The following is a 25,952-nucleotide window of genomic DNA, read 5'->3' on the forward strand; positions in this document are numbered from 1 at the left end:
ATAATTAGCAGTAGGTGGCTACTTAAATCGAAATATTCGTTGGCCACTTCCTGACATTTCTGTTTGCCTGGTATCTAAAATTCGAAATATCTCCATTTTTCGGCTTAAAAGTCCGGTTTTTGGCCCATTTTATTGTTTTGTGCACCAGGCAGTCATAATAAGCAGTAGGTGGCTACTTAAATCGAAATATTCGTTGGCCACTTCCTGACATTTCTGTTTGCCTGGTATCTAAATTCGAAATATCTCTATTTTTCGGCTTAAAAGTCCGGTTTTTGGGACATTTCATTGTTTTATGTACCAGGCAATCATAATTAGCAGTAGGTGGCTACTTAAATCGAAATGATCTTTGGCCACTTCCTGACATTTCTGTTTGCCTGGTATCTAAAATTCGAAATATCTCTATTTTTCGGCTTAAAAGTCCGGTTTTTGGGACATTTCATTGTTTTATGTACCAGGCAATCATAATTAGCAGTAGGTGGCTACTTAAATCGAAATGTTCGTTGGCCACTTCCTGACATTTCTGTTTGCCTGGTATCTGAAATTCGAAATATCTCAATTTTTCGGCTTAAAAGTCCGGTTTTTGGGACATTTCATTGTTTTATGCACCAGGCAATCATAATTAGCAGTAGGTGGCTACTTAAATCGAAATGATCTTTGGCCACTTCCTGACATTTCTGTTTGCCTGGTATCTGAAATCGAGAATCTCTCAATTTTACCACCAAAACTCGGCTTAAAAGTCCGGTTTTTGGGACATTTCATTGTTTTATGCACCAGGCAATCATAATTAGCAGTAGGTGGCTACTTAAATCGAAATGTTCGTTGGCCACTTACTGACATTTCTGTTTGCCTGGTATCTGAAATTCGAAATATCTCAATTTTTCGGCTTAAAAGTCCGGTTTTTGGGACATTTCATTGTTTTATGCACCAGGCAATCATAATTAGCAGTAGGTGGCTACTTAAATCGAAATGATCGTTGGCCACTTCCTGACATTTCTGTTTGCCTGGTATCTGAAATCGAGAATCTCTCAATTTTACCACCAAAACTCGGCTTAAAAGTCCGGTTTTTGGGACATTTCATTGTTTTATGCACCAGGCAATCATAATTAGCAGTAGGTGGCTACTTAAATCGAAATGATCGTTGGCCACTTGCTGACATTTCTGTTTGCCAGGTATCTGAAATTCGAAATATCTCCATTTTTCGGCTTAAAAGTCCGGTTTTTGGCCCATTTTATTGTTTTGTGCACCAGGCAATCATAATTAGCAGTAGGTGGCTACTTAAATCGAAATGATCGTTGGCCACTTGCTGATATTTCTGTTTGCCTGGTATCTGAAATTCGAAATATCTCCATTTTTCGGCTTAAAAGTCCGGTTTTTGGGACACTTCATTGTTTTATGCACCAGGCAATCATAATTAGCAGTAGGTGGCTACTTAAATCGAAATGTTCGTTGGCCACTTCCTGACATTTCTGTTTGCCTGGTATCTGAAATCGAGAATCTCTCAATTTTACCACCAAAACTCGGCTTAAAAGTCCGGTTTTTTGGACATTTCATTGTTTTATGCACCAGGCAATCATAATTAGCAGTAGGTGGCTACTTAAATCGAAATGATCGTTGGCCACTTCCTGACATTTCTGTTTGCCTGGTATCTGAAATCCAGAATTTCTCAATTTTACCACAAAAACTCGGCTTAAAAGTCCGGTTTTTGGGACATTTCATTGTTTTATGCACCAGGCAATCATAATTAGCAGTAGGTGGCTACTTAAATCGAAATGTTCGTTGGCCACTTACTGACATTTCTGTTTGCCTGGTATCTGAAATTCGAAATATCTCCATTTTTCGGCTTAAAAGTCCGGTTTTTGGCCCATTTTATTGTTTTGTGCACCAGGCAATCATAATTAGCAGTAGGTGGCTACTTAAATCGAAATGTTCGTTGGCCACTTCCTGACATTTCTGTTTGCCTGGTATCTGAAATTCGAAATATCTCCATTTTTCGAACAAAACTCGGATTAAAAGTCCGGTTTTTGGGACATTTCATTGTTTTATGCACCAGGCAATCATAATTAGCAGTAGGTGGCTACTTAAATCGAAATGTTCGTTGGCCACTTACTGACATTTCTGTTTGCCTGGTATCTGAAATTCGAAATATCTCCATTTTTCGGCTTAAAAGTCCGGTTTTTGGCCCATTTTATTGTTTTGTGCACCAGGCAATCATAATTAGCAGTAGGTGGCTACTTAAATCGAAATGTTCGTTGGCCACTTCCTGACATTTCTGTTCGCATGGTATCTGTTTTGTGCTGCTAACAATATCAATGCTATTTTATATCAAAAAATTAAAAAATAAAAAGAAAGTCGCTGGTTGCGGTTTAAAATTTCTTGTTAGCACTTCCTTTCTCTCTCTCTCCTCCTGTTTGCCTGGTATCTGAAATTCGAAATATCTCAATTTTTCGGCTTAAAAGTCCGGTTTTTGGGACATTTCATTGTTTTATGCACCAGGCAATCATAATTAGCAGTAGGTGGCTGACATTTCCTGACATTTCTGTTTGCCTGGTATCTGAAATCGAGAATCTCTCAATTTTACCACCAAAACTCGGCTTAAAAGTCCGGTTTTTGGGACATTTCATTGTTTTATGCACCAGGCAATCATAATTAGCAGTAGGTGGCTACTTAAATCGAAATGTTCGTTGGCCACTTACTGACATTTCTGTTTGCCTGGTATCTGAAATTCGAAATATCTCAATTTTTCGGCTTAAAAGTCCGGTTTTTGGGACATTTCATTGTTTTATGCACCAGGCAATCATAATTAGCAGTAGGTGGCTACTTAAATCGAAATGATCGTTGGCCACTTCCTGACATTTCTGTTTGCCTGGTATCTGAAATCCAGAATTTCTCAATTTTACCACAAAAACTCGGCTTAAAAGTCCGGTTTTTGGGACATTTCATTGTTTTATGCACCAGGCAATCATAATTAGCAGTAGGTGGCTACTTAAATCGAAATGATCGTTGGCCACTTGCTGACATTTCTGTTTGCCAGGTATCTGAAATTCGAAATATCTCCATTTTTCGGCTTAAAAGTCCGGTTTTTGGCCCATTTTATTGTTTTATGCACCAGGCAATCATAATTAGCAGTAGGTGGCTACTTAAATCGAAATGATCGTTGGCCACTTCCTGACATTTCTGTTTGCCTGGTATCTGAAATTCGAAATATCTCAATTTTTCGGCTTAAAAGTCCGGTTTTTGGGACATTTCATTGTTTTATGCACCAGGCAATCATAATTAGCAGTAGGTGGCTACTTAAATCGAAATGATCGTTGGCCACTTCCTGACATTTCTGTTTGCCTGGTATCTGAAATCCAGAATTTCTCAATTTTACCACAAAAACTCGGCTTAAAAGTCCGGTTTTTGGGACATTTCATTGTTTTATGCACCAGGCAATCATAATTAGCAGTAGGTGGCTACTTAAATCGAAATGTTCGTTGGCCACTTACTGACATTTCTGTTTGGGTTTTTGGGACATTTCATTGTTTTATGCACCAGGCAATCATAATTAGCAGTAGGTGGCTACTTAAATCGAAATGATCGTTGGCCACTTCCTGACATTTCTGTTTGCCTGGTATCTGAAATCCAGAATTTCTCAATTTTACCACAAAAACTCGGCTTAAAAGTCCGGTTTTGGCCCATTTTATTGTTTTATGCACCAGGCAATCATAATTAGCAGTAGGTGGCTACTTAAATCGAAATGATCGTTGGCCACTTCCTGACATTTCTGTTCGCATGGTATCTGTTTTGTGCTGCTAACAATATCAATGCTATTTTATATCAAAAAATTAAAAAATAAAAAAAAAGTCGCTGGTTGCGGTTTAAAATTTCTTGTTAGCACTTCCTTTCTCCCTCTCTCCTCCTCCTCCTGCGTGCAGTAACAACACCATAATGTTGTAAATTTGAGGGAAGTGCAATTGAAAGTGGAGGTTGGGAATCCAGGTGGCTTATAAAAGTGGAGAATGGCCTGAGAAAGCAGGGAAGTGAAGCGAACTGGAAAAACTGGAAGCCACACCAACGACTGGAAAACCTAAAGTATTTAATTTTTATGAAAACGTCAACTTAGAATAATGAAATAATGTTCTAAGCACAAAAGTAAATTCTCGCCGGCACCAGCATCCTTGTAGTCCTGTATCCTTGCTCTACAGCATCCTTATGTTTGTCTGGCTGTGTGTGTGCACATGCTGGTGTTTGCTTTCGCTGTGAACACATCGAGATGGAGATGGAGATGGAGATGAAGATGTGGATGTGGATGGAGATGGAGGTGTGGATGTGGATGGAGTTGAAGATGAAGACGTCGGCATGCAGAGTGTGTGTAAAATGTGTAAAAGGCAAACAAACAACCCGACAAGCAAGGAGCGTAATTTTCATTTTCAACAGGAATACATCCTAGACGACGACGATGAGGCGATGGCAGGCAGCCAGATAATCACTCAGCACACTTGATGACAAGTGACTGCCGGTTGCCGGTTGCCAGTTTCCAGTTCCGAGCTCCAAGTTCCGAGTTCCGCATTTTCCGTTGAGAGTACCCCAGTTGTTGATGGGACTACTTATTTGTCTTGCCAAGTATGTTAGCTACTTGGCCAAGATACCCCATACAGCGGAGACAAGCGCCAATGTTTGGACAGCGGGTCTAGCCACTTCAAAAGGCACGAATTTGGGCGTTGAGCGATTAGCACAACGAATAAGAAAGCAGCGGGTAATTGGCGTCCAACGTGGGGCGCCACGAATGCTGTGCAGTTCAACACATCAATTTAATAATTGAGCACTGCCGTTTGATCCAAAACTCGTGATTTCAAATCAGAATCTGCAGAGTTAGAACCCAATGTGTTGACATTCTTGAAAAATGCAAAATCCACACTATTAACTTTGTGAAGCAAGTCAAGGCAGTCGTGTAAGCCCTCACAGCTATTAATTAAGTTACTTAGATCAGATTGTGCTTGAGTGCGCTCCTGTGTTTGCAAATTCCCCTCGTAGGCAGAACACTGCAGTTCTCGCACTCTAATTGCAATTGCAATTGCAATTGTGTTCGGTTAAACTTCGAGGGCCATAATGACAATGATTTAATTGCAATCTAATGAATGCGATTCGCACACAGACCGCAATGCGAAGCGGGAAGCTCAAGTTTAGAACGCTCTTGGCCTCCGTCGGTCATTTTGCAAGGGCTCTTAGCTTGATTAAATCGAAATCATCTTATCAACCTACGTACTGGGGCTTAGTACTTCTTCGTACTTACTACAGTACTTACCTGCCTCGCAATATCTGATTGTCCAGCAGATGCAGCTTGCTGCTGATGCCATCGCCATGTGGATCGCAGACGCGGACATTCATGGCGGCGCTGCACAGATGGAACCACGAGAAGTAACTGCCGGCGACAGATAAGCAAAGGTATTTTGGTATTTTTAGGGATGTGTATTGCTCTGCTTGCTCAAGCCATTACAATTTGGCGATGTGGTTGGCGTTACTCACATATAATCCAGGCTGCTCAGGTTTTTTAGGACCCGCGGATCAAGGGTCTGGAAGCGATTGCCCGTTAGCAGCAGGGAGCTCAGGTTCTTCAAACAGGCGAAGGCCCCCAGGTCGAATCCTTCGATCCGGTTCTCGTTCAAGTGTCTATTTGGGGGGAAAATTGAAGAATGGGAAAAGGGGAAAGGGGAAGGGAAATCGGAGAGAAAGGCAGAACATTTAGATGAAAGTGGTTAACACATCAGAGCCGCGCGGCTTTATGGGCCAACGCATAAAAGCCAAGCATTCGGTGTTCTTTTTTTTTTGCATTCGCTTATTTGCATTCCAGATTGTTTCCGGCAGTGAAAGGGGGGGAAAAGGGGTAAAGGGGTAAAGGGGGGGGTGTAAAAAAAACAAGAGGAGTTCAGAGCTTAGGTTCAGGCATCCGACTCAAAGTTTCATCATTAAAGTTGGGCCACCGATGCCGCGGCACGTATCCGGCATTTGTGCGCCCATCTTTCTCTCTGATGTTTTCCTTGAATATATCTATCTTTTGATTTTTGCCCTGCATGCAAATCATTCCACAGGCTGTATTTTTTATTATTTTTTTTTATTCTTGTTTTCGTTAAGCCTCCTCAATATGCATTACATGAATGCCATGGGTTGGTTAGCTTCCATAAACTCACAGCGAAGTTTTCGCAAATGAAAAACTGTCAGCTTTTGGGCTTTGCATTCCTTCGGCCTCGAAACGACGGCCAGGCCACATAGCATTATTGATAAATGAAATTCCTTGGCCAAAGCGTAACTTAAACGGCAATAAATCCAAATGACACTTTCTCCCACTTTCCCCACCACTTTCTCTCCCCTCTGTCACTCAACTTCTGCTGTTTGGGATCAGAAATCGGAGGTCCCCAAGTCTCCGCTGGTCATGGGAATCATGGAAGATGGGTAGCCCAGCAGAGGGAAAATTCCATCAGAGGTCAGAGAAGTGGCACTTGTTTGTTCGATGCCCTTCCATAATGCTGCCCTAAGGGGTATGCTCGAATTCGGACATAGCCAATATATTTAGTGATAGATACTTGGCATTAGATACTTGGTCAACTTTACGTGTATATTCTAGTCAAGTAACCCCATTAGCCACAAGAACTCCTACACATAAAGCTTATAACTTGACAGGGTATTTGCAGGTTTTTCGTTTCAAGTGCAGAAAGACTTACAATCCTTGTAGATTGCTGAGATTGCAAAAGGTCTCATCTCGAATGTGGGATAATCGATTGCCAGCCAGAAATCTGCAATAGGCAACAGATTGATATATTTATAGGTTTACTTTCTACTTTCTCCCTGGCAAATCTACTCACAAGTATCGTAGGCGTGGAAAGGGGAATGTATTCGCGGCGATTTCCTCGATCTGATTGTAAGCCAAGGACAATGTGTGCAGATGGAGCAGGCTTCTGGGAAATCCCTCTGCATCCAGACGCTTTAAGTGGTTTTCGTTCAGATAGCTGCAGGGTAGTAACAACAACTCTATATATACATACATATATGCATGTGTATTCAGCAAAGGATTTTGAATCAGGAGCGCTACTTACAGCACTTCCAAATGCGGCAGTTGGGCAAAGACCTCGGCCTCAAAGTTGCCAATGCGATTGCCACGAAGGTCGCTAAAAACGAATATTTAATTTTACAACATCATTATGTAGACTTCATATGTGTTTTTATTTTTCAAGCACTTACAGCTCCTGTAACTTGTGTAGATTCCGAAAATCGCTTCGCTTCAAATGGTGCAGGTGATTGCGTGCCAAAATGCTGACCACCCATCCCGAAAAAGAAATAAAAATACAAATAATATGAAATAGATAAAAAATCGCATTTTAATGCTGAAAAGTTGGCAACAAAAGCCGATGCAATTGCATTCAGGCAGTGAAAAGTCGGCGCATATATCTTGATTTTAATTAGCCATTAAGCGCAAGTAACAAACGCCACACGAGAAAATGCACTTTTAGCCCCAGCGAAACATTTGCCCAGCTGAATGCCATTGCTACACCGCAAACAAAATCGTTGTGTTAAATTAGTAAAAGGGAAAGCTATAAAGCTAGGCTGAGTATCTGATATATGTACTCTCAAACTGTTTTGACACATAATTAATCCTATAGATACATAGATACAAAACATTTTAATAGCATTCAATTGCTTATCTGATTCTTGTCGCAGCACTTTTCTCTCAGTGTGCGATTGTCAACCGGACAGAGACAGAGCCAACTTTCAGGCCACTGCCAAGTGCAGCTGGTCCTCCGGATTAGTTGGCGCCGGAGACGGAGTGCAACGGATATATGTATCTCCGTCCCCCTTTCGCTCGAAATCCAAAATCCCAAATCCGAAATTCGCCTTCCGCCGCAAAAGTGTAACTGAGTTGTTTATGTGTTTTCGTGTGCCGGCAGTTTTGTCTATTTTCAAAAGGGGCATTATGAATGGAAAATGAATGACGTATAAGTCGTCCTTTATGCATTTATAATATTACGTCTTTCAGTGGCAAAAACTAATTGCATTCCTTTCCAAAGTAGAACTTAAAAGGAAGCGTTCGTAATGTCATAAACATAGGTTTTTTTAATGATTATAGTATATCCACCTATCTAGTAACATTGAACTTTAACACTTTAACTTGAATTAAAGATTATAAAAAAATGCTGAAAGATTATAAAAAAAATGCTGAAAAAGAGCGTTAGAATTCGTTTATAACCGATTCGTTTAATCGGTAAGTTTTGGCCTTTACCACTTGCTTTTTTGCCAGCTGGCATTGTTATTGTTTTTCCACTTTTTTGGGGCGGAGGCGGTGGAAAAAGGAAATGGAAAAGGGGGCGTGGGCCCTTCGAGTCAGTGCACAAAACAAGCTGAAAACTTTTTACCGTCTGTGCTAATATTTTTATGCTCCGAGGCCGCGCAGAGCAAAAAATGCGTTAAGGAAGTTAGTAAGTGAGTTGGTGGTGGGTGGTGGGTTGGGAAAATCGCCACAACAATGAGGGAAAAATGCGATGCCACATTGTCAGTCGATTGGGCAAGAGGTTGGCTTTAATCCGGCAACAATGGGCCAACTTTATGGGCCAGCAAAGGTTGACAGCAATTGTGATTGTGATTAGCATCGACTGCCTGCACATACAGCACACATATGTGGGTTTCTACTGTGCCGACTCAATTCTCCCATGAGTCGTGATATAATCGACCTTCCAACCCTCCACGTTTATTGGCAATTACTGGATTTTTGTCATTTAGCACCTCCGGGTGGCCAAAAAATAATGGCTTTTTATCGCAGCATATCTCTTTCGGCCCTTTCGAAAATGGTTCAATTTCGTTCATTTGTACATTGTGTGCATAGTTGTGGCTGTGCAGTAAGCCAAGTTTCTGTTGTTTTTGTCTAATTTGATTTATGCTTAATTAGCATTTACTTGCACACACATAAATGTGTGTATTCGCTTTGCAATTGTATTTTTTATTGAGCCTTTTTTTATTAATACAAATGGCCGGCTAAGCCAGCGGATGAAATAAATAAGCGAGACACTAATGCTGCGCTAAAATACGGACTATTCATTGCAAATCAATGTTTTATGCAAATGAAGTGAAGATTGTGTGGCATATTAAACAATTTAAAAGTTGTTAGGCGGGCCATAAAATGCTAGTACTTTTATATACTCAAATAAAGTGGTGTAAATCCTTTTTTGGTTGCAATGGAAAAGTATCTCATATTAATTAAACCAGCGATTAAGTTTGGTGAGTCTCATCTAAATGCTCAAATTGAAAAAAAACCCTGAGCATAGATTTCTTTCAATAAGCTAAAAACGTCTATCTAGCTGAGCTCATAATTGGCCAATTTACAACTGACCTATATCCGCGAAGCAACCGGAAGTTGGCCATAAAGTTGGTGGCTATATAAAGCATAAAGCATTAACGAACATCGAGTGAAATGATACTTACAGAATGCTCAATTGATTGCCCTCGGGGAAGAAGTGCTCCGGCAGATGCGGTAATTTATTATCGTCCATATAACTGGAAGGACATAATCATGAGCATAAGTTGTAGCGAGGAAATTATTAAAGATGCGAGATGGGGTTGGGGAGAAAAAAAGCAAAATAAAAACAAAAAGAAGAAAGCCAGAAAACTGTTAAGTGCACATAAATAATGAGACTTAATTATGAGTTATTGTTGGGAGTGGGTCACATTGCTGCCGGGACAGGATACTCACAGGGTCCTCAGTGGGTTGTCCGCCAGGCGATCGAATGCATGCGAGGCAATCTCACGGATTGAGCAGAACTTCAGCACTCTGAAAATAACAAAAAAATATATCAAAAATAAGTAAACTTAAATAAAGTAAGCAGAAACGTGGGCGAGGACACAAGTGTATATAAAACGTAATAAATATGAGATTCAATTGTAAACTTGGCCACAATGGGCGTCGGCTGAAAAGTTCCTCCTTATAGCTACCATAGCTGCCATAGCTACCATAACTTTGTGACCCCCACTTCCCCCAAGACGAGATATGGATAATAATGCGCTTTGTTTTCATCGTGTCATTGTTTTGGCCCCAAAAACTTCGCCGCTGCTCATTTGTATGTGCGAAAATAGGGAACTTGCATTGCGACTTCATTAGGAGCTTAATTTGCAATTTGATTTTTCAATTGACTGCAAATTTACATTTTTAAGGAATTTTTCCAGATCCTTGGCTTGTGTTTTTATGGCTAAATGTTGGATAAGCCAACCTATTTTTAGATGTAATTGTCACCTTAACTTTCTTTCGCGGAAATTCTTCCGCTAGCAAAGAAAGCCAAACAAAGTTGTCTGTGCCTTTGGGCTGAAATATTCATCATCTCAAATCTGGCCACGAAATCGAGGAAAGATTAATGTGTAAAATTCAATGACTTGTTGAAAATATCCCAGGGATATATAAAAATAAGGAGAAGGTCGATTGGAGCCACTGGAATATCCTTCTTGATCTTCCCCTCGGTTTTTCTCACAGGGATGTGTGCAAATTCGGCGGTCGGGAAATCGTATTTGCTGGAATGACAAGAAACTAAATTCCGCTTTTGCCAAACTTTGCGTCTTCAATTCGAGCTGAGATTGGTTAAAACTTTAATGGCAGCTGAGAACTTGAAAAGTCACTGCCAACACTCGACGAAAAAAGCTGTGAGTTTCTATTCTTTATGTTTAACAATTACTTTAGGTGTAAAGCAAGGATATATAATCTTCTATCTAATATATATTTTTGTAAATATTTCATTTTTACCATTAAAACGAATTAAATATCCTGAAAATATAGCTTTTATACACTTTTTGCTCTGTGTACTCGGCACCCAGCGTTGTTGTAGATTTATACCTAGATCGTGCGAAAACAAGGACTCTGTGGATGTCCATCTTCAGTGAATGGCGATACGACATGCACCACGAGTGTCTGTTTTAAGTCGGGCCACTATGTCCTTTGGCACAGTGACACATAAACTGCAACACGATGCCGCCTGGCTCTGCATATGTACGGATGAGTTTCTGAGCATCTGGTTAGCTACGTATCTACGTATGTTTAGCGAGCTTCGTGAGGCGCAGAGTCCTGGCTTATCCTTCCGGCTGTTTGGCTGTTTGGCTGTTTGGCTGTCTGGCTGTCTGGCTGTCTGGTTTGTACGTAATTTGTATGTGCGCCAGCGTGTGATGGCCACCAGTGATACGGACGCAAGGACAACGACCACGTCGACTACGACTACTTAAAGGCACCATTAAGGACACAGCATGTCGCTAATATTCAATGCGGTCTGGTCTGGTCTGGACTGGTCTGTTCTGTTATGTTATATCCTCGTCCTCGTGCTCGGCCGCCTCTTAAAAATTTGAACATCCCCACAATCGCTTGCAGCCGCTGCAGTTAGAGTCATCTGATTGCATTTCCGTTTTAATTAAGAACCCGAAAGGGTGTGTTATGACATCCCTTAGTTTATTTTGCGCCAACAAACAGCCAAGAAACTATTACTCACCGTAAAGAATGTTAATAGACTTTGCTTAAAATTCTCAAGACTTTAAAGTGTTTACTTACAGGCTCTCAACGTCTGGCAATTCAGCGAAGAAGTTCTCATGGATGGTTTCGAAATTGTTTCCCGTTAGATCGCTGAAAGTCATAAAACCGCATATAAATTACATTTTACAGTGCAAAAGTGATGAAATTTTAATAAACTTATAACTGCTTAGTATTGAAATTAGCAATGCATTACAAACAACTATAATAAAGCAACGCAACTGTACTTACAGCGTTGCCAGATCGTGCTGCGGCAGTCGTTCTGGTATATCGGTTAGCTGCTGGAATCGGCACAGAATTTCATCCCCTCGACAAGGACAGGAAAAGTTCTCGTTGGGCCAAACTAAATGAAGAGAAGAGTTGTATTTAAATTCGAGGATTTGCTAAAAGGATGTATGTACTTACGACACTCGCCAATCCGAAGATTGTCGTGCCTCCCGAAGGGCTGTTTCCTGTACAGGTGGTCCCAGTACTTGGCGTCCACCTCGTTCACGCAGTTCACCTCATCCGATGCGTCATCGCAGTCGACACTGCCGTCGCAGTTGGCCCGCTGTGGAACGCATTGCGCCGTGGTATTGCAGTGGAAATAGCCGCCAGGACACTTGTCGGCGGAGTCGGGCACCAGGATAACGGACTCAGCGCCATCGATTACGCCCAGCAGCGATATCACCTCTCGCACGGGCGCTTCCGCCTCTTTGGCGTCCGCCACTTCCGCTTTCAGTTCCGTTTCCGTTTCCGGTTTCGTTCCGATTCCCTTTCGTATTCCCGCTTCGTTTGCCATCCTTGTCGCACCTTCTGCTCCTTGCGCCGCCTTAGAGGCAAGTGCGAGCAGGATGCAGAGAGTAATAGTGATGGGCAGGCGAGCTGAAAGTGATCAGCAAGGCGATAACGATTAGTCAGCGTTGTTATCGAAGCAGCAAGCTTGGTATTGAAAAGGATCTTCAATATTAAAATACAATAGAATTTATAAATATACAAATATTCCGACTTGAAGAACAGAAATTGCTGTTGCCAGGCAGTGAATAGAATGTAGAGAGGTTATTAACCAAGCTAAAATTAGCACCCAGGAAGTAATTGGAATGCTACCAGCCAGAATGAGAATGTAGAAAGCCCAGAGCCATTTGGCTAGCTTATGGCCAAAGGGAATCCACAAACGTAAGCAGCAAAAAGCATTAAAAAAAATATAAGAGAACAGATTTTCAACGCGTTGAAACAAACAGATGCTGTTGCCTATTTGGCTCCATAAATTTCTTAAGCAAATGGGGCCGAAATATTTGTTTAACCAATTAAATGGGTTAATTAGCATTCGATTAGCCGAAAAGCGAAATGGAAGTGAACACTCTTTGGCCCATTCATTGATGTTTTGCTCGATGCAAATATTCTACATATGTAGGTAGTTTCGTATATATTTTTTATATAGTTTATACTAGTATATACAGAGCACGCATTGAAGGAACTTCCCTTGAGACTGTTGTCAGTGCGTTTATCATTTTTAACGATTGCACTTAAATGCATCGCTATTTCCAACACGCCCACATGGACATGGAATCGCAATTGATTGTGATCGAAATGGTATAGCTGATAGCTGGGGGAATATTGGATATTTGAAGTTGCAAACTGTAAATGGCGAATATGTAAAATGTGTAATAAAATTGTTTGTAATAAAAATTACGCACAGTACATTTGGGGCTCAATGGCGATGAAATGGTCCGTGAAATTCCGCCGCAATCCCCTTTCCCTTCTGCCATCAGGACACATCACGACCCCACAATATGTAGTATTCATATTCACTCCCCTTCCTCAGCCATTCGAAATCCTTTCGATTTCAGTTGGGCCTTCGATAAGGCATCATCCACATCATCAGCATGACTGGCTGACTTTCTGATGGACGCGACGGCATGACAGCAAATGAAAAGGGCATAATAATGAAATGAAAGTGTACCTGCACAAAAAGTATAATTATAATGCGAAAAACGGGCAAGGTAAACAAATGCAAATCAAATTAAATCCGGCCAGGAAATATATTGAGCTCATGGGGTAATGATACCATCGAAGTCTGTGTACCCTGTGTCGCAAATGCCAATATAATTATGGGGCAATGTACAAGTTTATACAAGCTGCTGTGTAGAATCTCCTTTGGCTTCGTGTCTCATATTAATCACTTTGGAAAATAGCATAGAATTTTTTAAATACATTTCTGGTTAAAGCTACATTTGCGTTGATTATCATATTTGTTGTTAAAGTTAAACAAACATGCGAGCCGCAAAAGAAAAACATGCACTTCGCCAAATTGAAAAGTCAACATAAATACACAAATATTGTGCAATCTCTTGTTGATTTTAAGTTTTAATTTTGCTATTTTTAGACACAAAAGGGGAATGAAAGGGAAATAATAATAGGGCTTGCAAGGGGTTTGCAATTTGCTTAAAAAACATATTTGCCGATCGGGAAATGGAAAATTTCAGGCAGTCAAAGACATATGGCCAGTGCGCCATGTTAATCCGCATAAACAAGGACCCCGGGATGTCCTTCCTGGATGGGCGATTGCAATGCACAGGAGGTCATAACTCAGACGCGGCGGAGAGGAGAACGGATTGCAATTACGGCCCGAGATGCAGACGGGCGACTGGAGACAGTGAAGCGTCAGGAAAACAGGATAGCAGGAGCACCAGGAGGATAGGAGAACCAGGAGGACAGGAGGACAGGAGGAGCAGGAGGAGCAGGATGAGAAGGACTGCCACAATGGGAACTGAACTGAAATGGAAATGGAAATGGAAATGATGCGCAGGGGCGGCGGCGACTCTATAAAAGTGTAATTAAGCGCGCCATCCAAAGGCGGGAATGGGTATCCGAATGCCAGGACAAGCACAAGGACAAGGACATAGCGCATTTGACACGTGTTGCTAATGTGCCCCCTTGCACATTGGGGGTTTTTCAAGCCAAAGGCACTGGAACTCCAATCCAATCCAATCCAATCCCATTCCATCTCAACTCAACTCAACTCAACTCTACTCATTCAATTTGCCCCGGAAAACCCGACGACGAATGCCGCCGATGGCATATCAACGTTTTGTCAACACATTTGCGGCAAATTGAAATGTTTGATGTGTGCGGCTTGGACTCGTCTGGCTACTGCCATGATTGATGAGCTAGATCTCAGCAGGGTGCATCCCCATCCGGTGTCCGCTTTTCCCCCATTTTCCCCCATTTTCCACAGCTTTCCTCGATTTTGTTCCATCCTTTGCAAGTGCATGCTGCAGTGAAGGCGTTTCACTCAGTAAATATACTTTTACAACTTTGTAGCTCATAAATTCTCATTGAGCCACTCAAAGAGGTGGCACCACTGCCCCCATTTCCACACCCATCATCCTAGGAACCTTCACTGGGGAAAGCCTAATTGCAGAGCAAATTTTTGGTTAAATGCTTGAATTCTGCATTCCTCAAACTGAACTGAATTGAAATTCCGACAAACATTCAAGCTAACCAAATACATGCAGTGAAAGAAATATGTGTTGGTTCTGTTTCAACTTCGTTTCAAGCATATAGTTTTCTAGCTTTGCTATTTAAGATATTCCTCTCAGTGTACCAGCACTCCCCAACACTTGTGGGTGGTCGGATAACCCTCAAAGCGAACTCCGATTTGTTTATCCAGTCTGACCCTTGCCCCCCACCCACGTGACCTTCAGGAATCATCGTTTTCGCTGGGCGGTGGGGCGGTGGGCGTGGCGCAATTAGAAGAAACAAAAACCTAATAGGAACTCACGAAAATAGAAGTCAATTGGACTGGCCGAGTAGGTAAACAAATTATCCGCAGTTCAATGTTCGATGTCCGATGCCCATTTCAACATTTCAACGTCCGTCGATCAATATCTATTGGATCATCTGATGAATCACAGTTCTCGACTCAATAGAACCATAATAGAATTATAATTGTGGCCAATTATATATGTACAACTAACTATGCACTTCCACTGGCAAACACATTTGAAAACTCAAAAGTTAACATATGTACATTTGATGAATTAGTGCGAATGTTTTGTTTAAGGATTTGCACCATCTAATTTATGTGGCAAGCAAACCGAATACTAAATGGATTTGGAATGGGAATAAGCTATATGTCTGTATAGTACCATTACGACATTTACTACCAACAAAGGAACAGCTGAGAAATTCCAAAAGCTTTATTCACTACGCTCCGTTTCGTTGCCTTCAACTGTTTAGATTCAAACGGATTGCGAGTTCAATTTTCGCTATTGGATTGGAATTTTTATACCCAGCCAAAGTGGAAAACAAAAGCACTGCGATGCAAAGTTTTTGGCTAACAACAAAGTTGTAAACATCAAATTCGACTGGGAAAAAATATAATAAGAACAGAAAAGTATAAAAACAGCAGCGATTGATAAACAAAAAAAGGCTTGTCAAGTTGCCATTCGCAATGCGCTAAGTACATGCGAGTATATCAGTCGACTATGAGATACAAATGTACATATCTATGAGATACATACATATGTACATATCTATGAGATACATATGTACATATCTATGAGATACATATGTACATGTCTCATATCTCTAGAGGGGATTTTTTTTTTTTTATTTAAAGCTAAACAGCGGATGCTCAGCCATTCCATTTGGGAGATTCATTTGCGTTTGCCACACTTAATTACCCGATGGAAATTAATCATTTCATCGCTCTGGCGGACGCGGACCCCAATGGGAAACCATCCCAAAGATTAAGGGACACGAATTGGAATCGGATGATATGGTGGGTTTGATCTGGTGGTTTGCTATTGGGTGGGTGGGTGGTGTTTGTCAATAGTTCGGCTATTTGAACTGCCGCTGACAGCGGCGGCAAGAGGAGCGAATACAAATGAAAACAAATGCGATGCGAAATGCTTAATGCCCATGCGATTGCTTTTGAGGGGTCAGGGGTTAGGGGTCAGGAGTCATGTGACACAAGAAAACCGGGAAAGTCCTGCCGAAATTAAGCGGTTTCTAGTCTCCTTTCGATGCACAGCGAGAAAATAGCAACGAAACTTTCAATGGAAACTATGGAAATGGAAATATAACTCTATTTGCGAGCAAATTTTGTGTTCTTTAGTCTGTTAATCTACTGTATAGCAATAAGCAGAAGTGGGATATAGATTTTTTCTCAGTGCAATTTGCCGATTTGCCTTATTGCTTCTATTTGTCTTACTTTTCTGGTTTTTTTTTTAGCTGTCCCTCTCAGTTAGGCTTCAATCAGGGAATTACGCTAGCCATTTTTCATTTTTCCACTTGGCAGGGTCAGAGGTCACATCACTCACACACACACACACACACACACACAGACACACAGACACACAGGCACACGTCCGCACATATGTAAATACCGTTGTTTTATCTTCCATTCCTATTTGATTTAGCACAAAAAATAGACCCCCGTCTGATTGCTGTCCCTTAATGTTTGACCCAAATAAAGGAAAGTCCAAAAAGCTGTGCATCATCATATTAATTTAATGTCCTTTTGCGTAATCCCAATTGGAAGTTAACTTTGATCTCTAGTTCGTTTTTAATCGAAACTCCATGCTGGGGAATACCCCTAACGATGCCCCTAGCGATATTTCGATACTCGATCTTCGATGTTCGAACTGTGAGCCAAGAGAGCTATCGATAAGTATCACAGTCACAAACACAAAAGCTTGTTGCATTGCGTAGTTGAAAGAAAAGTAAAAATCTATTATATATTTCATCACAACTATATCAGCAAGGATGGAGGAGGACCATTACATGGTACTGGGCGTGGATCCCAAAGCCAGCGAGCAGGAAATTAGGCAGGCCTACAAGCGAATGGCACTCATTTACCATCCGGACAAGAATCAGCATCCACGCACCACGGCTTACTTCCGGAAGATCAAAGACGCATTCCACGTACTCTCGAATGCGACGACCAGGAAGGAATACGATAAATCTTTAAGCCGCAGGAAGCCGGAGGCGGAGAGGAGGTATTCTACTGGATCTGGAGGTCAGCAACAGGAGGAGTATGTGGACACACTATCCATCATTGGCGCTGTGGGCGGATTGCTGGTGGGTCTTTTCATGGGATACGGTGCCTTCAAGGCATTAAACAGCTCGAGTAATAACAACTAGGTGATACATCTAGTCAGCAGTCAGCACAGGAAATATTGGCAATAAAAAAAAAATTTATGAATTATCAAAATATGTTAATGATAAAATGCAGTAAAAATTTAGGATGCTTTACGAATTGAATGGCGTAATTCAAATTTCACAAATAAACGAAATGTATGGTATGCTGTAACTAATTGGAATAAAACGCGCTTTTTTCGCGCTGAAAACAATGTGATTGCAAACATGTATTTTCCCTTGAAATCAACGAGATTTCCCAGGTGCAATCGGTACATCTATGAGCTACTTTACGTTTAATCCGAGATAATCGATTGAAGCGGACAAGCTTGGAATATATGATTCAAGTTGTTCCACAAATTATTTGCTGCAGAAGCTGTAAAAAGTTTTCGAATGCCAAGGAAAACTTCCGTGCAATGCGCCCAAACTTGATTCTCCTAGGTGTTTCATTGGGATTTGTTTATTTTGGGAATTCAATTACTTGCCAACTTGAAATTGAACGAATAAACAATTAGATAAGTACTTTGATAGGAAATCGGTAAATAGTGTTTAATAGTTAAACAATACATGGTAGATATTTTTGAAACATATGTTCGAGGAAAAACCAGTAAAGCCACAAAAAAACACAACCATTTTCATTGAAGGCCAAATGTGTTTTCACTTCATTAGCGAGCTGCGTATGGCGGCAGGACCTCTGATCCCTTGGGATTTCCATTTGCCAACCAAAATAATGGGTAATGGATCCATTCGCACTTCAATCATATAAGAGCCCTATGAGCCCCCGTCCCCAATCTCAAATCCCAATCACTTTCCATTCGCCGATTCCCGGTCTCGGCCCTTCCTGCTTTTTTTTTTTGTCGGCAATCATTCAGAAGGCCCAACATGTCCGCTTCGGATTCAGAGTAAGATGCCTTAAGGCAGCACCACTTCCGAGTGAACCCCTAATGAGGCATAACCTTTATGGCGGGCACTGTACTGCCATTGCCGCCGCCATTGGCAATTCAATTATGCGACGCCTCAAAAAAGAACACCACAAAATTATATGGATTACTTGATCAACTTAAAAGCCGCCCCACTGGATGGATCTGCACTGCACCCACGCTCCGTAACTTGATAGTGGGCCTTCAATTCATTGGCCCTCTGGAAATTGGACATCGGACGGCGGACAGCGGACGGCGGACAGCGGACATTGGGGGCATCGATTAGCGTCCGCCGGATAATGATACGGATACGGATACGGTCCCGTCCGAGTGGAGATGTCTATGCGGATGCTTAGGAATATGGGCGCACTCGAAAAAATATAATAGATTTAAGTTGGCAAAACTACACGAATTTAATTTAAGGGACTCTACCGATTAGAGGGGGAAGAACATCGATTAACATCGACGGTTGTCTACATCGATATTTCCGAGCGCCAACACTAACAATCGATCATTTAAATCATTAAATTGATAAATAACAAAATAAAATGCATAAGTTGGTTGCATTAATATATCTCTATCTGTATTAATTTTTGTTGCTTATTTATATTTACCGATCACATATTTATTCGAGTGTGCCACTGGAGGCTAATGGATCCGCTGCAGTGCACCCACACACGGAGCAAGTGAAACCGTAGAGCCGCTGGCCCATAAATAACGATTGCTGGCCGTATTCAAATTACCTAAAAGCGGATAACCGGAGTTGGGTGCAAAATGGGGATATGGGGATATGGGGATTATTACTCCAGAAGCATATCACCATATTTTCGGGTGGTATTCACCCGCCAGCGACAAGTTCTTAAGTGGAAAATCGCCGGGCTTCCCCTTACACATTTCCCATATGAACGTGTATTTATGCGTGTGTGTGTGTGCGTGTCTTTGGGTCACGGAAAATCGGGAAAAAAACGAGGAGTTGTGGGCGGACTTTCACCCTTTTTCGCCTTCGCCCGCCTGACTTACAATTTGTTTTTTCCGCTTCTCCGGAAAATTTTGGCCGTTTTTCTGCTCCAGCTTAAGCTTTGTAACTAGGATTAAGTCTTACGGAGGGGCAAACTGCGTTTTATAAAAATATATTTACAATTGAAAACGGACAAATTTAACTAGCATTTCGCACCTTTCTTATTCTTGGCCATCCTTATCCTTATGCAATCTCTTTTAAGCCGCAAAAATAATTTCGTTAATGAGTGGTTGCTTAAAATAAAATGCAAGTCAATTTATCAAAGTAAAAATATAAGTAAATGTTGGGAAATATGTTCCAAATCCAGATGTTACCGAACAACATAACTAAATGCCCTCATTAGGTAATTCCACAACAAAGCTTATTATAAATACAGACGAAGAAAAAACTAACAATTACCCCAAGCAGCTTACGCAAATAGTTTTGGCGAATTTAATAGAATTTGAGAGGGGGCAAAATAGGGGAGACTCCCCCCCCCCCACTTAATTGACACATTCCACTTGCTTTTCGTGGCTCATTAAAAGATGTGGTTTGTGGCGAGGCACCAGGCAAATAATCCCAGTATCTATATATATATAGTATATATATATGTACATATATAGTATATAGTGGCGATGAACGGATTTGTCTAAGCTGCCAACGCAGTTACAACTAATAACACAACTTTTGGGGCGTCACGCGTTGTCAGGTCAGCGCCCATTTTTCTGGCCACAGGAACCACAAGGACCCTAGTCCACCCTAGACCACCCTAGCCCACCCATTCACCTTTTTAAACCTTCTCGCCTAGGCATTTGCAATTCATTCGAGCTCATAAATCTAAACGGCACCACGCACTTACACTTAATGGCATTTTATTACAACATTTTAACACACAGAGCCAGAAATAGACAGAGATGGAAATAGACATTGCCGGCGATGGGTGCGAGAGAGAGGGGGCGAGAATCCAGCCTTTGGGGCGTCAGCTCCATTTTAATAACATAAATTAATATGCAAATTGGAACAGAATTTTAATTGAAAATCGTTTCGATAAAAATACATTTCGGCCACAGGGTTTGTTCGTTGCATTTTCGAACTGCCAAACCGAATTCCTGTCAATCATCAATATTTTGATGGGATGCTGTAAAATGTTTTGGCATAATCATTTTCAATTTTTACACCTCAGAAAACCTGAATCATTTCGAATAAATTTCCATAATTCTTACAATTTTTGGTATATAACCAACAGTTCATTTTCTAAAGCTCTTGATTTATTTTAATAATTATTTATATAAAATATTTAAATATTTTAAAGAATTTGGCAACGCACTGGGAAAAAAAACTTTTGTATCTAATGCACTTTTTATTCGCAGACATTTCTGTTTCCCCGAGTTCTTTTTGTGCAAACTTTTTTGTACAAACTTCTTGCTGCCCTTTGAACTTTGTCAAACATTCAGGTTCGTTCGTCACTTGCACCTTTATGTGCATACAACTTTTGGAATTTCTTTGTACAATTTTTACAGTTTTAGAACTTTGAAATACATTTTTAGATTGAATACTCTTTGCAATCATAATCCATGTGCAACAGTTTCTATCCATTTGAAACTTTCCCACTGTTTTGCTATATTATTTATATTGTCTTAGCTTTCATTTAATTTTGAATTAAGCAAACTTTAAATAACTTCTGTGCTATTAAAACTTAAACAATCTACTTAATATCTCGTTTTTGCGAATTTCCTATAGTAGCAAATTTGAAATCCCCAATTATCCACCTAACCATCCAAAATCCCAGACAGATGGTCAATATCTTGATCGGGTTTATTATTATTATTTCGATTCGCGTTAAAATGCCACACAAACATTGCGGATTAAGTAGATAAAAACCTGTACACATGGAATCGGGGAATATCTGGCTTCTATAACTGCACCAATAAATATACACACAAACAAAAAAGGGGTATTGTTTACTTTTCCGAGACGTACGCATGATCACTATTGACATCCAGGGAGTTCTTCGCTCGTTTTTTCCACCGTTTCACCGTCTCAACGGGCAATAAACAATATTTAATTATAGACTCTGATGGGCACAGAAAAAAAAATACAAAATAAAACAAAATGAATCAAATACAACTTCGCCGCACTTCAGTGTGAGATCGCGGATCTGTGGATCCAAAAATATATATACATATATATAGACACGGATCACCGCGGGAAATAGTTGAATTTGAATCGAATTTTAGTTGAATTTTAGTTGAATTCTAGACGATTTTTGGTCCGCAGCGCCGCGCGTTCGCTGCCAACGATAACAAACAACTGAGCTGAAAAACGACGAGCGAACGCCTGCAACATGTGGCATGCGGCTTTTCCAGGTGCCCCGCCCACTTACCACCCAACCAACCCCAACCCCAACCACCCACCACCCATCGCACTCATTCAGCGCGCCGGCTGGCAATTTATGAATGAAAAGCTGAACGGAAAAAGCTCGAAAGCTGCAAAGAAAAGCGTCAAGTTCAAGGTGAAAAGCGCGTCGGAAAAGCTCAGGAAATGAAAATGCTGAGAACCAAAAAGGAGTTTTCAAATATGCATATATATGTGGATATATAAATAAGGAAGTAAACTAAGATATTATGGGTATTATTAGGCAAGCAATGAGTTAATAAATTCATAATAATATTATTTTTATAATATTTAATTCACGCATTAAAGAAACGATCACTTGAATTTTTCCATAAATAACTTATTTAATAGCAACATAATTTACAATACAAGTAGAGTACAAATGAGCGAGCGCTGCAAAAAAAAACAAAAAAAATTTGAAAAGATCCCTAAAGAAAATGAAGTGAGTGGCGAGCTCAGTAGTGGTGGTAGTTGTGGCTCTGCTGCTGCTGCTGCTTCTGCTGCTGCTGATGCTGCTGCTGCGCCAAGTTGGCCTGGGCGAAGATGTGCTCCAGCTCGGCGTCGGTCAGCTGGTCAAAGATGCCGCCCTGGCTGCCGATGCCACCACTACCCGCACTCAAGGATGACGGCTGGCTGCCCACGGGTGGCAGGTAACCTGGAAAGTGTAAACCAACTAGATGAAGTTCCTTGTGGCACGGAATGCACATTCTTAGCTCACCTTCAGCTGGCGAGCTGCCGTAGGGCGGCAGCAGGGTGATCGATGGCCGGTTGGGCGACGCTGGCGCGGATTCGGTGGGTGGACTGTAGAAGACCGGCTTCCACGGCTGCTGCGGTGGCTGCTGAACAGACGGACGCTGTGGTGGCACCTCCGACGGCGTCTCCGGCTCCGGCGACTGGGGTATCTGCGGCGAGGCTATGCCCGTGCCGGATTCCGGACGCACGGGTGTGGAGCCCGGCAGCGGCACAATGCCGCCTGGGAACTGCGACTCCGGCTGACCGAAGGTGGGTGGCTGCTGGGGCAATGGTGGCTGTGGTGCAGCCGGAAAGAATTGGCTAGTGGGTGGACTGGGGAAAGCAGGCACCGTGGGCACTGCTGGTACTCCTGGCACTGCTGGTACTCCTGGTACCGGTGGAGGCGATGGAATGGCTGGCGCCTGTGGGAACTGCGGTATCTGCGGAAAGCCGGCGAACGGAGGGAATGCGGGAAATTGTGGGATTTGTGGGACCTGAGGTATGGCCGGAATCTGAGGAATGGCGGGAACCTGTGGCACTTCGGGGGCTTCTGGTGCAGCTGGCACTGCAGGCTGGGCGGGCACAGCGGGAACAGCGGGCACAGCGGGTTGGGCGGGCTGGAAGCTAAAGGTGGGCACTCCGGGGAACTGCGGCAGTTGCGGGAACTGGGGGATCAGGGGAAGATCCACAGCTGGGGGAGCCGGAACACCGAAGGCCACTGTGGGTTGGATGGGCTGGATGGGTTGGATGGGTTGAATGGGTTGAAGGGGCTGAACTGGTTGGATTGGAGTAACTGGCTGCAGGGGCTGCACGGGCTGGAAGTGGTGGGTGGTCACTGGTTGCACCGGCTGAATGGGCTGAATGGGTTGGATTGGCTGAAGATGTTGAACTGGCTGCACCGGCTGAATGGGCTGAATGGGTTGCACGGGCTGGACAGGCACAGCCGGAGCAGTTGGAGCATAGGTCTGCACATAGGTTGGCTGCAACAATGGAATAGGTATATTGAACTAGCTTCCTTTGGTAGCCAACTCACCTGGAGGGCGTGCACATGGGCGTGAGCGGGCGCATGGAAGTGGAGCGGCTTCACGGCGGACTGGAAGACCACGGGCTTCTGCAGGTGCTGGTGCGGATAGTTGACGCTGTACGAGGAGACGACCGCATTGCCGGGACGCAGGACGTACGAGGGCGGCGCCACGCCGGTGGACAAAGCGGTGGCCACGCCGGTGGACAAGGCAGTGGCCACACCAGCGGGAATGGCGCTGGCCACTCCGGCGGGAATGGCAGTGGCCACGCCGGCGGGAATGGCGCTGGCTACGCCGGCGGGCAGACCAGTGGGCAATCCAACGGGCAGGGCTGAGGCGACGGCGGGCAGCAGGGCAGCGGGCGCGGGTGCCAGGGCGGGCAGCAAACCGGAACCGGAAACCAGCGGCTTGACCAGACCATGGCCGTATTTGACGAAGTGGCGGCGCGGTGGAGCGGCGGCCAGGAAGGCACTGCCTCCGGGCAGCTGCAGGCTGTAGCCGTAGTGGGCGGCATAGGGGCGGGCGGGCCATTGGCCGTGCAGGTGGGCGTGGCCGTGTAGAATGCCACGCTTGTGCTTTCCGGTTGTGACCTCCACTTGCACTTCCGTTTCCGGTTCGGTGACCACGCTCGTCGTCGGTGCACTCTCCGCCACGGATTCCTGTGGCTCCGCCTCCTCGCTGGTCACTGTCAAGGTGGGCGTAGTACTGGCGGGGGGCGTGGCCGAGCGTCTGGTTTGGCGCAAACGTAAGCCGGCATCGACGCGATGGTTAGCCACGATCACAGCCAAGACCATCAGCAGATGGAGGCTCCTCGAACTGGCCAAGAGATACATGTCGCTTGTTTTCGATATATATTTTGACACTACTATATATATATATGTATATAGTATGGGGGTTGGATCGCCTCGCGTTTAATCCGTTTGCTGCGATCGCCGCCAAGAAAATGAAATGAACTTCCTTGGTCGCTGTTGTATTTATAAAGCGGCCATCGCGGCACAGTGGAGTGGCCATTGTGCTGGCCACATACCCACTGTGCATACCAATCGCCAGCAATAACATCAGCGACATATCGGTGGCCAATGCACCAGAGTCGGTGGGTCGGCTCATCGGCATGGCACACGGCATGGATTTGGGCAGTTTATGACTTTTACGCTGCCATTTCACCTGCCGCAATCACAAACACACCCCTCACCCACTGACCAGTGCGCCTCATTATGCTACGCCGCCACCTGACCACGATGCACTGTGGTGCCGCAGATCATCATCATATACATAGATTCCTGAAGTACGTAATATATCTCCTTTACTACCGATTTTACTTCGTACTTAGATACCTCACTTTAAAGTTGAAGCTAACCCTTATGACTATGACTATGTGACTACCCCATCAACTTGTCCACTTCTTCATTAGGCTGGTTTCGCTGCCCCGCTCCACTGTCCCATTGGCCGGAATCCACCTACGCATGCGCAGCACGCACCAAACTTTTGCTTTCAATGGCCTGCATGTTCCGCATGCTTTTCTGTTTTCTGCTTTTTATCGCCGGACTCTTTTCACTTTCCGCTGCCGCAGATGGCCCGAAGGTTTATGATATGGCCTGCAATTTAGATACAAATCAAAAAAGTGTCGCCTCTTACATAATCCGTGTCAAGATATTCGGTGTCCAAGTCGTTCGATGTTCGTGCTAATCAGGCGCCTGGTGAAAGCATAATAAAAGCATTGTAATAAAAGCAAAAGTGTACAATTGAAAAGCAGCAATTAGCAATTAGCATGGCACGGTCAATTATTTCGATGGCATTTCAATGCTATCTGAATGGTGTCTGAATTGAACTGAAATTCGTTAAAATTCAGCATTCACACGCATAAATTTCACCTGCACTAAATCAGCAGCATGTAGCCATAGATAGTGGATAGTGCTTGCATTATATCACACACCATAGCCGTAGATGGACTTTCGATTAGCCTACATTGATTTTCACTTTTTTTTGAAAACTACTGCCTGGTTGCTTGGAATTTAAATCAATTGAACAATTGAATCATTTGGTACAGTTTACTTGTTTGGGTTAGCATATCTCGCCCGGTCATCGCAGTGGGTCTGGCACACAGTACTCAAGGTCTTTCCCAGGCCTTGCCGCCGCAGATGTCATCAAATCGCATCAAATCGTGTTTGGGTTTTGCCTTTTTCTTTTTTTTTGGCACATGTAATACATATATTTGACAAAGAGCCACATAAACCTCAAAA

General features: G+C 42.9%; 3 protein-coding genes across 4 annotated transcripts in view; 1 reads left to right on the plus strand and 2 right to left on the minus strand.

Annotated features, from left to right (window-relative positions):
• LOC120454939 (relaxin receptor 2) overlaps nt 1-21,850 on the minus strand; it is a 29,783-nt gene extending 7,933 nt beyond the window's left edge. For both annotated transcript variants that reach the window (XM_039640707.1, XM_039640708.1), the window contains exons 1-12: nt 21,545-21,850; nt 11,930-12,388; nt 11,756-11,867; nt 11,546-11,617; nt 9,716-9,793; nt 9,448-9,519; nt 7,216-7,287; nt 7,071-7,142; nt 6,840-6,983; nt 6,699-6,770; nt 5,506-5,649; nt 5,285-5,401 (exon numbers count right to left, since the gene is read on the minus strand). In XM_039640707.1, the coding sequence (XP_039496641.1) occupies nt 5,285-5,401; nt 5,506-5,649; nt 6,699-6,770; nt 6,840-6,983; nt 7,071-7,142; nt 7,216-7,287; nt 9,448-9,519; nt 9,716-9,793; nt 11,546-11,617; nt 11,756-11,867; nt 11,930-12,388; nt 21,545-21,563 (1,433 nt within the window). In that variant the 5' untranslated portion in view covers nt 21,564-21,850. The remainder of the gene's footprint in view (nt 1-5,284; nt 5,402-5,505; nt 5,650-6,698; nt 6,771-6,839; nt 6,984-7,070; nt 7,143-7,215; nt 7,288-9,447; nt 9,520-9,715; nt 9,794-11,545; nt 11,618-11,755; nt 11,868-11,929; nt 12,389-21,544) is intronic.
• On the plus strand, nt 17,176-17,862 carry LOC120454944 (dnaJ homolog subfamily B member 9-like). The gene has a single exon (XM_039640712.2). The coding sequence runs from the start codon at nt 17,276-17,278 to the stop codon at nt 17,651-17,653; it is 378 nt and encodes a 125-aa protein (XP_039496646.1). The 5' UTR covers nt 17,176-17,275; the 3' UTR covers nt 17,654-17,862.
• A 473-nt stretch (nt 21,851-22,323) lies between the features above and the next one.
• On the minus strand, nt 22,324-25,847 carry LOC120456495 (proline-rich extensin-like protein EPR1). The gene is made up of 4 exons (XM_039643362.2): nt 25,584-25,847; nt 23,724-25,307; nt 22,677-23,670; nt 22,324-22,613 (listed from the first exon to the last, which is right to left on the minus strand). The coding sequence occupies exons 2-4, from the start codon at nt 24,543-24,545 to the stop codon at nt 22,414-22,416; spliced, it is 2,016 nt and encodes a 671-aa protein (XP_039499296.1). The 5' UTR covers nt 24,546-25,307; nt 25,584-25,847; the 3' UTR covers nt 22,324-22,413.
• Between the last annotated feature and the right edge of the window lie 105 nt (nt 25,848-25,952).

The sequence above is a fragment of the Drosophila santomea genome, chromosome X (assembly GCF_016746245.2).
Source record: "Drosophila santomea strain STO CAGO 1482 chromosome X, Prin_Dsan_1.1, whole genome shotgun sequence".
Taxonomy (NCBI): domain Eukaryota; kingdom Metazoa; phylum Arthropoda; class Insecta; order Diptera; family Drosophilidae; genus Drosophila; species Drosophila santomea.